This window comes from Heterodontus francisci, chromosome 27 (assembly GCF_036365525.1).
Source record: "Heterodontus francisci isolate sHetFra1 chromosome 27, sHetFra1.hap1, whole genome shotgun sequence".
NCBI lineage: Eukaryota > Metazoa > Chordata > Chondrichthyes > Heterodontiformes > Heterodontidae > Heterodontus > Heterodontus francisci.
The window spans coordinates 30354669-30367302 of record NC_090397.1 but is presented as its reverse complement, the minus strand read 5'-3'; the positions used below and the strand labels follow the sequence as shown (position 1 = coordinate 30367302).

Here is a 12634-nt window from a genome sequence, read left to right as displayed (position 1 = left end):
TTGCTTGAGCCAATATACTGTGGTGCATTTCAAGAACAGCAGACCATGACATAAAATTCAATGAACGAACACTGATTTCCGCTGGAAAAACAGGAAGCTGTGAGTTGAATTTTTGCCGCTGCTATTTCAAGGCCAGAGGGAATTGAACCAACATGTTTGCTATAAATGCATGCAATCTGAATCTGTAAACCGTGCCTTTGGACAGAAGAAGGATTGAAGGGCAATTTGTTGGCTTTTAGCTGGAAGAATTCCTATTGCAGTTCAAAAGGTTTATTTTACAAGTTATCAGTGTAAAACTAAACTTATATTGAAAAATGTTAATTTTAGAACTTTTATTTCTTAACTGCAAAGTATTGCAATACATTACATATGTTTGTATTTCATTATAAAAAACATATAAAACAATCTCTTTAAATTTGATTTTTCAGAACTATGTTTTATTCATTATGATATTGAGATTGTTTAAAACTTTTGCCTAATTGGTTATAATTAATGCCTTAATGCATTCTATTTAAAGATACTGATAATTTATCAACATCAGATTGCAACTCATTCAGTGACAGCTTTAGGGATGCCAGTTCATCCTCAGCAGTCTCAGACTCTCCAGGTTTTGAGAGTAGGCTGTCCACAGTTGACCCTAATGCTTCCAGTTCACTCTTTGCCTCACTGATCGAAGATCTCAATTCATCCATGGAAGTTTCCATTGATGATAATTTCTCATCAATCTCAGACTGTATAGTCTCTTCCATGGAGTTTAATGCAGCTGCAACATTCTTACTTTTTTCACCAATTTCACTGACATTCTTTTCCAATTGCTTTAACCTTTCCTTGTGTTCGGATTGCATTTCCTCAATGTTTTGCTTCTGACGTGATTCTAGAGCTTGCATTTCATTCTGCAGAGCATTGAGTGCTTCATCTGTCACTGGACTTTGCAGATCATCCAGGTTTGCTTTTAATGTTTGGATGTCATTGCTGAGGGACACCTGAGACTCAGCCACACTTCTCATTGTACGCTGCACTGAATCTAGATCATAGAACTCTAGTTTTTCAGATAAGTGTGTTGTAGCTGTATTCAAAGCCATGACGTTTTCTTCTGTCGTGGTTAATCGGGATTCAAAATTTTCATTTTGCTTTTCAGCATTTGCTGAAGCATCAATTGTTTTTGAAAGCAGTATTTTTTCTTGCTCATTCAAGCTGTTTTTAGTTTTCTGTAAATCTTGCCAACAATCGTGAATCTCTTCAGACACAGCATTGAGAGATATTTCAGTCTTAGAGACTGATTGCTTCAGTGTTTCCTGTGCAGTAAGCTGTGAATGTAAGGTGCTTTTCAACTGATCATATTTACTGACTAAAGTTAGAATTTCTTGACCCTTTGTCTCAACAGTTGTTTCCAGTGAACTGACCTTTGACTTAATTTCATCAATGTTATTCTGACTCTTCTCCTGTACCTCTGTAAAAGCAACAATGTTATCGTGGATTGATTTGGTTAATTCTGTTAATCTTTCCTCCACAGTTTTTTCAAGAGATGTAACATCTCGCTCTCTCGCATCCTTTACATCTTGGATACCATCAGTGAGGTCACGAAGGATTTCATTTTGCAGCTTTTGCAGAGTTTCACCAATTTGATTTGTCTTGCTTTCACCCTTGTTGACAGCTTTGATAGTTCCTTGCAGCTCCTGTTGGGTGTGATGCAAAACTGAGTCCAGTCTGTTAATCAAGATTTTCGTAGATTCCACCTGCAATAGATGACAGAATCTTCATATAAAACAGTAATATCATAATGTGCTAGTGACTGGAAAGATAACACAAAATACAATGAGAATAATTACATCTGTCCTTCCAATAAATGCATCTGAATGCTTAACCTCTTGGGTAATTGACAGAATTGGCATTTGCTGCAACTGAAATGTGTTGCTAACAACTAAATGTTAATTCAGAAATATTCATTCATTTAACCATTCAGTGCACTCTGAATGGTTAAAATATTACCACAATAAACTGCAATTTACCCACCACCTTCAAAGAAAAACACATAGAGAGGGAAAATACCACACATTTGGTTTGTCAAATTAACAGATGCGAAAAGAAAATATGCAGTAAACAACAGAACAGATTCAGCTTAATTTCCATGGTAATAGTTGTCTATGGTAATTCTATAGTAACTCAATGGACTCCTGGTCTAATACTTTCCCTGCCATAACTTTTATGAGAAACATAAAAATGCTACAGTTCCTTACAGTATTTGTTTTGAAATCTTGAAATATAAACTGGAAACTTTTAAGGATCACCTTAAGTTCAAATATACACACTGGACAACATGCGCTATTTGGGGGCAAAGAATTCATGAACATGGTATAAAATACTACTAACTTGGAAACACATACTTTAATCTTAAAATATTTTTTAAAAACACAAAGACATGTGCTCTAAACTCTAAATCTCAACAGAACATCCCCATTTGACTTTTAATTCTACCCAATAGTTCCCCTATATGTTATAGGATCTTGATAGTTTGTTCATTTCTCCTGGGAGCAATCCAAACTGTACCACAGCTCTTAGGAATTCACTTTGATTCCCTAGTTTCTCAGCTTTTTTCCGAGGTATGAAATCACCTCCCAAATCTGGGCTACCCAGCTTGAGCATGGGCCTGCCTCAAAACAGACAAACCCCAGTTTCTAAGGGCCTCTATGCGCTTGAGCCCAGCTGCTTTCAAAGACAACAGCTTTCTCTGTGACCAATAGTGTCTGAAGCCAACAGCTTTTCCAAAAGCCAACTGCTTGTCTGTCAGCAAGCACAAAGATCAAAACACCTATAGGCACCCCTTTCATAATCTATCTCCAGAGCAATGTGGTACAAATGGAATGTCTCAGATAGCAATTTAAGCTAATTACCTCCAACTCCCAAAACATCTCTTTGTTCTGGGAAATCATATGAATAATTTAAACCCTGATCGAGGCAGCTGCAGACACACCATCTCCATCAAGAAGTTCAGAGAGGTTCCCATTGTTTAGGGTTTTCATACTTCCCATTATGACCTTACTAAATAAATATAGGCCACCCTTTGATTTATAACCACCCTAGATTTGTTTGCCAGCTTCTCAAACCAGGTGTTTTCATTTGTCTTGCATTAAAACAAATTCAATTCCCAAATTAAAAGTTACCTCGAGAAAATTACCACGAACCATGATTGTAACAATATTATGAGTTAAATATGCTTCTCTCAGTGCTAACTTCCATTTTAGAACTTGTGCCATGTCATGACATTGGTGTGCTGGTACCAAAGGTACAGCTTCATGTTGTAAGGTTTAGCTGGTATCAGAGGAAGTGAGACAACAAAAACAGCATTTATATAGTGACCTTAATGTAGAAAAAACATCACAAGGCATTTAAAACCTCTGAAAGCTGATCTTGCACATTTGTTTTCAATTTGCAGCAGCAGCAGCAGCAATGCGGAACACTGCAAAGTCTAGCTTGCAGCCACTCTTCTAAAATCAGGTAACTTTGTTTTACCATCATTCAGAAAGTGCTCAGTGCCCCATTAGTTCATGTCACTTTGATCACAGTTAGACACTAAGAAAGAAGTGTAGATGTATGGTGCAGTTCTGGCATATTCATCAATGCAAGCAGGTAGTACAACAATGGTGCCTTCTTGTGTCATTAGCCATGTGCAGTTGGTACTCCACTGGTGCATGAAGCATAATAATGGCTGAACATTTTCTGTGCAAGTTAACTATTCCAAAATCCTAGGAAACAGAAATGAAATTCCCAGATTCTTTTGTTCTTAATTATACATTTCACCTAACCATTCATCCCTTATTTCCCAATTATTTTGATTCTGAGGTCTATATATAATGATCCAACCCTCCCAGACCCAAACTGCTCATAAGTTATTGATTACTTCAACTTATTCACGTGATACAGCATCTGGAGAGTGTTATTGATAGACAGTGCTGTACTCATCTCTCCTCTGGCTTTCCGTAAATGGATAAAGTTAGCTATTTCATTGTTGTGCATTAACTAATATTGTGTTTTCCTTTTAGGGCAGCACAGTGGCGCAGTGGTTAGCACCGCAGCTTCACAGCTCCAGCGAACCAGGTTCAATTCTGGGTACTGCCTGTGTGGAGTTTGCAAGTTCTCCCTGTGTCTGCGTGGGTTTTCTCCGGGTGCTCCGGTTTCCTCCCACATGCCAAAGACGTGCAGGTTGATAGATAAATTGGCCATTATAAATTGCCCCTAGTATAGGTAGGTGGTAGGGAAATATAGGGACAGGTGGGGATGTGGTAGGAATATGGAATTAGTGTAGGATTAGTATAAATGGGTGGTTGATGGTTGGCACAGACTCGGTGGGCCGAAGGGCCTGTTTCAGTGCTGTATCTCTAAAACTAAAAACTAAAAATGAGAATTGGTTCTACTATCTCAGAAACAGTGGGCTGGATTTTTCCATCGGCGGCGAGCTTCAAAAACACGCACATGTGAGAATTACTCTGCACAGCCACTGCGGTATTTAGCACAGCAGCTCATCTAAATGGCCAGGGCTGACTGCACCCCCGCACCCCCCCCCCCCCCCGATGACATGGAGAGGGCGGGCTTTACGTCCCTGGCAACACCATCTGGCGCCACTGTGCAGGCGCCAGCGCCAATTTTAAAGGGCTTCAAGCCCTTTGGCTTCATTTAAACTTTTAAAGTTGTATACATTTTAATATTGAAGTACAGTGGCGCAATGGTTAGCACCGCAGCCTCACAGCTCCAGCGACCTGGGTTCAATTCTGGGTACTGCCTGTGTGGAGTTTGCAAGTTCTCCCTGTGACTGCGTGGGTTTTCGCCGGATGCTCTGGTTTACTCCCACAGCCAAAGACTTGCAGGTGATAGGTAAATTGGCCATTATAAATTGCCCCTAGTATAGGTAGGTGGTAGGAATATGGGATTAATGTAGGATTAGTATAAATGGGTGGTTGATGGTCGGCACAGACTCGGTGGGCCGAAGGGCCTGTTTCAGTGCTGTATCTCTAAATAAATAAAACATTTTTTAAAAGTTTCAAAACCCTCTCCCACTCCCTCAATGATGAAACAAATTATTGTTGCCCTCTCCCCCAAAAAAACTTACCTTGAGGTCCCGACCTTCCCCTCCCACCTCAAAATTTACAAACGTTGAACCTTACCACTTCCTACTAACGCCTATAACCAATCAATAAAGTTTTACCCTGCTCCCGCACCCACCCCCCCACTCCCGCCCTGAAAAATTACCTCCTCCCCGCTCCCCACCAATGTCCCGCATCTGATCTCTGGTTGGAGATCCGAAGGCGTGGGAGTCCCAGCAACCGTCCAGAATATGGCAGCAGGGTGGCCGACGGGAGAGGAAAGGTAATTAATTCATTAATTAACATATTTAAATCCTGCTCCCATCACCAAGCAGCCGGGGGGCTGCCATGAGGCATCACTGCCCCCCAGTAATAGGAGGCAGAGCCTTCCCGGTGGTGAGGCCCATGGCGGGCTTCTCCCGCAGTCATTTTCCAGACCCCCCCCCCCATGATCCCCAATGTTGCGGGGGGGGCTGGTAAAATCCACCCAGTTTTACCAAAAACATTCTAAAATTATGCATTCATAAATAAGCCAGTTAGGGAATAAACCTATTTAAAGAAACATGGTTCTAATATTTCAAGGGGTATGCTTGAACACAGGGGTCGACAACCTGTCCATACACGAACATCAGTGTCCGTGGTAAAAGATTTTGACATTTGTGACAGGTAATTTCACGGATGAGAAATTTCTCATTGGCTTCTTCAAATCAGTTTTAAAAAAAATCGCAAATGCCAGTATCATAGCAGACAGGTGCTGAAACGGAGACAGCGCTTCCAAACTTTGGACAGATTCAGGGTTCATCGGCTGGTTCCAATTTTTTTGAAGTCCGCTGGAAAACCACGAAGCTGTCCAAAGGTCAAAAGCACTGTTCCCGCTCTCAGCAGCAGTCAGAGAGAAGGGGAGAGAGAGAGAAGGGGGGGGAGAGAGAGAGACACTGGGAGGGAGAGAGAGTGGGGGTACAGAGAGAGAGTGGGGAAGTGAGAGAGAGTGAGGGGTGCAGAGAAAGAGTGGGGGGTACAGAGAGAGAGTGGGGGAGAGAGAAAGAGAGTGGGGGTACAGAGAAAGAGGGAGAGTGGGGGAGAGAGAGGGGACACAGAGAGAGAGGGGACACAAAGAGAGAGGTGGGGGGTGGGCACAGAGAGGGGAGGGACAACACAGAGTGGGGGGGACAACAAAGGGGAAGAAACACTGAGAGGAGAGGGAGCAACACGGGGGCGGTGGAACAATACGGTGGGGGGGGAACACAGGGGGAGCAAAGTGGGGGGACACAGAGATGGAGGGGGAGAGAGAGACACACAGAGAGCGAGAAGGGAGAGAGAGCAACCAAGATCACTCCTGACAGATGGACATCTATCCGGAATACTCTGCATCACTTCACAAATGGGCAGGCAGACATTGACTACTTGTGCAAGCACAAAAATGCCAGGTATCTCACTAAATCAGTGTCCAAAATAGTGACGAGAAACTAAGTCAATAAATTAGTCTCCTCATTTAATCCTTCTTCACAAAAATGCACAGTTGTTGTTTTAATGGAAGATAAATGTTTAATGCCTTTATCTTTCCAAAACTGTCTCACCAGTCCCAAGATTGTAATGTGCCCCCCCACCCCAGGCAAAAACATTGGACACCCCTGTTCCAAGCCTTAAACGTTGCATTTTAAAATAACTTAGCAGCTCAGATATTTTAAAACATACGTTTAACGGCTTGTGTTACGTAAACTAATTTTAAAATGGCAAAAGTCACTTAGGGAATTTCTCAATTTCTACGCTCTGGCATGCATTACTTTCACTTGGGACACTAGCTAAATGACATGTTGAAGTTACTGGACTTTTATTTCTATATAAATGTCACAACTCCGCTGCTATCCATTTGGAATCACTTTGTTCCAGAACTTGCACTGAGGGGAAAACAGGCAAGAATCTCCAAAAGTTAGCACTGTATGTTCCTCATGAACACAAGAGTACGGTGTATTGGGGCAGAGTGATATTGGCGAAAACAGGATGCTGCTGACCCATTTACAATAGTTAGCAAATACAATATAGCGATAGTTTTAATAAACCTTAACCTATTATGAACTGCCTACGATTCCTTAAGAAAATCCATGCTATATTTGCAGTTTTAAGAACTGTCGGGGAAGACATAGTAAAATTTTATTATGTTTTAATGACTATGTTAGAAACAGTCAGTAACTTTTTTTGCTGCGAATTGGATTAATGGACAAATTTTACAAATACGTCAAAAATCGGTAACTGCAATGTGCATCATTTACTATCCGGTTTGATGGCAGATAACCTGAGTGGCCAATGTCATTTGAAAGTTGTCTGAATCATATAATTACATCATGTTATAAGTGCACCTTTGCTAACAGGTAAGAGATTTGACTTGGACATAAATTGGTTAGTCTGGATGGAGTACAGTCCTACAGATAGTGACTAAACATTTTGTAATTGAATAATACATGCAGTAATAACTGCTCAACGTTTTGCAGAGAAGCTTTTTGTTAATAATTATCTTGTCAGAGCTGAATCAGAATTGACAGTGATTGACTAAGATATAGACATAGTGAATTTAACAGAATCACTTTATTGGAGGAACTGAAGGGCACTCTTTATTTGTAATTGTGTTTATCTAATTTTGTCACTTGCTTTGGTGTGCAAATGAAATTTTGCCCATGTTGTTTCTGTGTTTTAGAATCCAGGACCTAGTTTAACAGCCTGTCACGTTGAATAAACTAGTCTTGGATACCTTCCGTTAATCTCTTTTTCCCTTCCTGACCCACTCTGCTTTTCATGGCTCTTCTAAAGTATCATCTGCTCCATCCTATAAAATTCTCCTGATTTAGAGATTACTGCCCTATTGTTGGCTGCCCTGTCTTCAGACACATATTACAAGTAAGTGGAGAAGCTACACAAACATTCACCATGGGTTAAATTGTTTTGTGACAACGGCAGTGTGAGAAATTGTCTGTCTTCCTATTGCTGATTTTTCTACTGCCTCACCCCAATAAGCACAATAACAATTCTTTCCTTGAGTTTCATGGTTTGTTGGATGAATTTGCACTTCTGACAAAGTGTGACTCCACAGAGCTCATCCAATAATGTCCATCTACCACCCCATGACACGGTGTAGCTAGCTCAATTCTGTCAACAAAAGTAATTTGCATTGGCATTGCATATTATTTTGTTTGCTGGCTAGCGAATACAGTTGTGCTGCTCTTCATTGATGTTTGAATGCTTAGTTACTTTATTTATAGGGAGAAATGTGTTTTAAATAGGACTGTGTTTTGATGGCATTAGATTGGCTATACCCTTTTATACAGATTAATTGCCCCCGTGTCCTTGGCTGAGCCAATAATTTTGGCAAATGTCAGTAGTGCAACATGTTGGTGACTATCCCTGCTGGTAAAGAATGTTTCAGTAAAATAATTATCTGTAGTCTTACAAGACCATACATGAATGTTTGATTATTTAGAGGTTCAGACATGAGAAAAGGTGTCTGTAATTTTTGGGAGGATCTGTCCATTGAAGGCTGCTCCAAAAGATGGTTGTCTTTTCGCCGATGTGGCTAAATGCATTTTCTTTTGAGAATTTGTTGTGGTTTGGAGCCTCAGTCAACAGGAGCATATATTGGAGAATTAGGCATGAAGTGAATTGCAGTTGATTCATAGCACCAATGATTTTCTGGTGATTAAACATAATCACTCTGAATTGGAAGCACTGATCTCCATGTCCAATTCTCCAATTTACACTCCCATCTATGAAAGATTCAACCAAACAATTTTAAAGCTTTACAAGTTTAACCACTAGAGTCTATAATACAAGATTAAATTGATGGAATACTTGGAAAGACCTGAGTTAATCAGGTATAGTCAACAATGGGCAACTGACTGATTTAATTGAATTTTTCAAGGAAGTTACAGTATGTGCAGACAAAAGGAATGCTGTGGATTTTGTAAATATGGATTTTCAGAAGCTAAGATGTCATTTTGTTTTATTCGTTCATGGGATGTAGGCAACACTGGGAAGGCCAGCATTTATTGCCCATCTTTAATTGCCCTTGAGAAGGTGGGGCGGTGAGCCACTGCCTTGAACTGCTGAAGTCCATGTGGTGTAGTTACTTGCACAGTAATGTTAAGGAGGGAGTTCCAGGATTTTGAAGGATCGGCGATACAGTTCCAAGTCAGGATGGTGTGTGACATGGACGGGAACTTACAGGTGGTAGTGTTCCCATGTACCTGCTGCACTCATTCTTCTAGGTGATAGAGGCTGCGGGTTTGGAAGGTGCTGTCGAAGGAACCTTGGTGAGTTGCTGCATCGTATCTTGGAGCTGGTATACACTGTTGCCACTGTGCACCGGTGGTGGGGGAAGTAAATGTTGAAGGCGGTGGATCAGATGCCACTCAAGTGGACTTCTTTGTCCTGGATGGTGTCAAGCTTCCTGAGTATTGTTGGAGCTGCATTCATCTAGACAAGTGAAGAGTATTCCATCGCACTCCTGACTTGTGTTCTGTAGATGGTGGAAAGGCTTTGAGAAGTCAGGTGAGTTACTCACTGCAAAATTCCCAAACTCTGACCTGCTCTTCTAGCTACAGTATTTGTGTGGCAGTTCCAGTTGTTTCTTGTCAATGGTGACACCCAGGATGTTGATTTTGTGATAATACAATTAAATGTCAAGGGAAAATGGTTTGATTCCCTCATGTTGGTCATTGCCTGTCACTTGTGTGGTGTAAATGTTACTTGCCAGTTATCAGCTGAAGCCTGAATGTTGTCCAGGTCTTGCTGTATGCAGGCACAGACTGCTTCATTATTTGAGGAGTCGCAAATGGAATTGCACGATGTGCCACCATCGGTGAACATCCCCACCTCGGCTATTCTGATGGGGGGAAGGTCATTGATGAATCAGCTGAATATGATTGGGCCTAGGATGAACTCCTGCAGCGATGTCCTGGGACTGAGATGATTGGCCTCCAGCTTATTCACCTTCCATCTTCCTTTGCGCCAGATATAATTCCAGCCATTGGAGAGTTCCCCCCTCCTCCCCCCGCCAGTTCCCACTGAATTCAATTTTACTAGGGTTCTTTGATGCCATATTTGTCAAATGCTGCCTTGATGTCACGCTCACCTCACCTTTTGACTTCAGCATACAGATATATCCTTAAAGGCGAGAGTGCAAACAGATAAGGTGATAAACAAAGCGATTGGTATAACTTATGTCTAAATGGCCTTAACAACCATAAGTGTGAAAATTGGCCATATCATTCTTAAATTGATTTTTTAAAAGTGAGAGACCGTCTCCATTTACTTCAGCCACAGAACTGGAAAATAGAGCAGAAATATTCAAGAATGGTTAAAACTTAAAAGAGCAATGCTACTAAAGGGAGCCTCTTACCTGTTGCAAAACAGTTTCCATCTTCTTTGCCAGTTCGTGGCTTTGAAGGGATGTTTCTTCGTTCCTTTTGTGAAAATGGTTGACCTGCTCCGACAGGCTGTGGATATACCAGCCGAAAACTGCAGCCGCCGCAGCCAGAATTAAAAAGAGGAAGCAACTCACCACCTTGCCAATGGCCGAGCCTGACCCTATCCCTCCTTTGCTTCCCTTCGAGCTCCTCTTTGCCACGTCATCCTGCATGGGGTGCGAACTCCGATCGGAATTATTTTTGTTTCTTTGCTTTACGGAAGACATATTGTCAAGAAAGTGCAATTTCAAGTCAAAGAAATCGCCAAAGTCAAGCGATCCGAGGCTGGTTGCTGCTGTCAGTGTGGTGTGTTCCTGTAATGAAAACGTTACTTTCTGAGAACTCCGGTCAGAGGAGGGTCACCAATAACCCGGAGAATCGCTGGGCTGGATGTCCAGCCCAAGAAGTTGCTGAAAAGTTTGATTTTTCAGCGCTTGGGGCTGTTAATGCTGACAGGGCTGCAATGATTAGTGCAGGACTGGGACCGCTGCTGCCACGTACTCTGGGAGGGGAGCAAGCTCAGTGGGATGTGCAGCAGACTTTAGTTACATCACCTTCCGACATCCCGCAACTTCACTCTCATCTTTCTCAGTTACGATTACTAACCTGGCATTTGAACAATTCCACACTTCCTGTGCTCCTGTGCCCCTTTCACTGTTTGTGTTCTTACGGTGTGGTGTACTTCTGTTTGAAATTTCCTTTTACACTTTGTCATTCAGACGCAATATTTTACGATGATTTGATCATTAAAACACCATGCAATGAGTTGCGGGGACTCCCCGTGTATTTGCACGCACATATATTGGGCAATATTGCGAAGAGGCGATGCAGCTGTCATTATTCGGTCGAATAATGCAAATAGCTCCAGCGCGATAGAAACGGACGCACAAAATGTAAAAAAGATGCAGTCCTTTAATATGAAAAAGAATGAAGGAGGCTTCCTTGCGTTATTAGTTTCTTTGGATCCTATCAATCGAATGGATGTTGTTTAGATCCTTTTTGCTGCCATTTCCCTGCCCACACAACGTGGCAGTCTGGCTACAGAGCAAAGCGATCCACCAACCGAGAGAATAGACTGGCACATGGAAATGCACTGAATCTCTTCAGATATGTTGGTGAACCTGTGGAATTGAACACATCTGTCGACATTTTAAAAGAACAGTTAGTTGGTAAACGACATTGCTTCTCTCTCTCTCCCTTCCTCGTATCCAGTACAAATATTTTAGCTGAGGGGTATGTCAAGAATTTCAGGAGAGTTATAAAAAGGGGGAGGTGCGCATTAATATTTGAGGTCACTTTTGCGACTCGGGATAATAATTTCAAAGTTATAACTTGCGAGTTGCAACTAGTTTTTACTTACTTAGAACTTGACCTTTTTAAAAAAAAAATTTTTAATTTCTCACATTTTGGCACAGATTTAAGATATTTGTCAAACGTTTGTGATGTAAGTATTTATTTTTTGTAAGGTCTGATGGATTTATGACAAAAATTATACTTCCTCCTCGGGCTTCCAAATCACCATTATTTCTTTCAACTGCTGTACAACTCCCAGCTGACCGCCTCCCACTGGAAAAGGAAAAAGTATTATTCTGTCCTTGTCTAGATGTCTGCAGTCCAGAACTAAGGAGAAACCCGTTTGGGGTAATTTTATTGCGGGACCTTTTATAGGTTTGTAGTGTGTCTTCAGTTTCCTCAGAATACCGTAATGCAGAGGGAAGCAGCAACTGACTAGAAACACCACAATATTTGTTTATAAAGAACCCACAAAAGCATTTTTAGCACTAGGTAAATACTACAAAATCAGATTAAGCAAATACTCTGAGCACAAGGCGATTTTGATGGCATCCATCCATCTCAGGGATGATGGACTGCACCGTATTCAGCATTCTGTCCTGCCAAGAGATGCCCAATACTTGTCTGAGGTAGCAGAGGTGGAAGCTGTTCAGCCGCTTTTCTTGCCTTGCGTAAGTTGTCCATGCTTCACTGCTGTAAAGCAGGCTGCTGAGAATACAATAAAATAATACAACTGTCACAGACCTGAAACGTTAACTGTCTCCACGGATGCTGCCTGACCTGCTATTTCCAGCACTTTCTGTTTTT

At 41.5% G+C, this 12634-nt stretch overlaps 1 protein-coding gene across 2 annotated transcripts; it reads right to left on the bottom strand.

The window, feature by feature from the left end:
- Window positions 1-404: 404 nt before the first annotated feature.
- Window positions 405-11335, bottom strand: LOC137384989 (cytoskeleton-associated protein 4-like). 2 transcript variants are annotated; one of them, XM_068059720.1, is made up of 3 exons: window positions 11141-11335; window positions 10468-10848; window positions 405-1736 (listed from the first exon to the last, which is right to left on the bottom strand). In XM_068059720.1, exons 2-3 carry the CDS (start codon window positions 10759-10761, stop codon window positions 498-500), a joined length of 1533 nt encoding a protein of 510 aa, XP_067915821.1. In that variant the 5' UTR covers window positions 10762-10848; window positions 11141-11335; the 3' UTR covers window positions 405-497. The 2 variants fall into 2 exon arrangements, with proteins under 2 accessions (XP_067915821.1, XP_067915820.1); XM_068059719.1 differs by lacking the exon at window positions 11141-11335 and having other exon boundaries at window positions 10468-11053.
- Window positions 11336-12634: the final 1299 nt, after the last annotated feature.

Bases quoted from the DNA above. Each gene is read 5' to 3' on its own strand.
- LOC137384989 (XM_068059720.1), bottom strand. From the start codon at position 10,761: ATGTCTTCCGTAAAGCAAAGAAACAAAAATAATTCCGATCGGAGTTCG. The intron at 1,737-10,467 runs GTAAGAGGCTCC...CATCTATTGCAG, and splicing joins TGGAAACTGTTTTGCAACAG to GTGGAATCTACGAAAATCTT.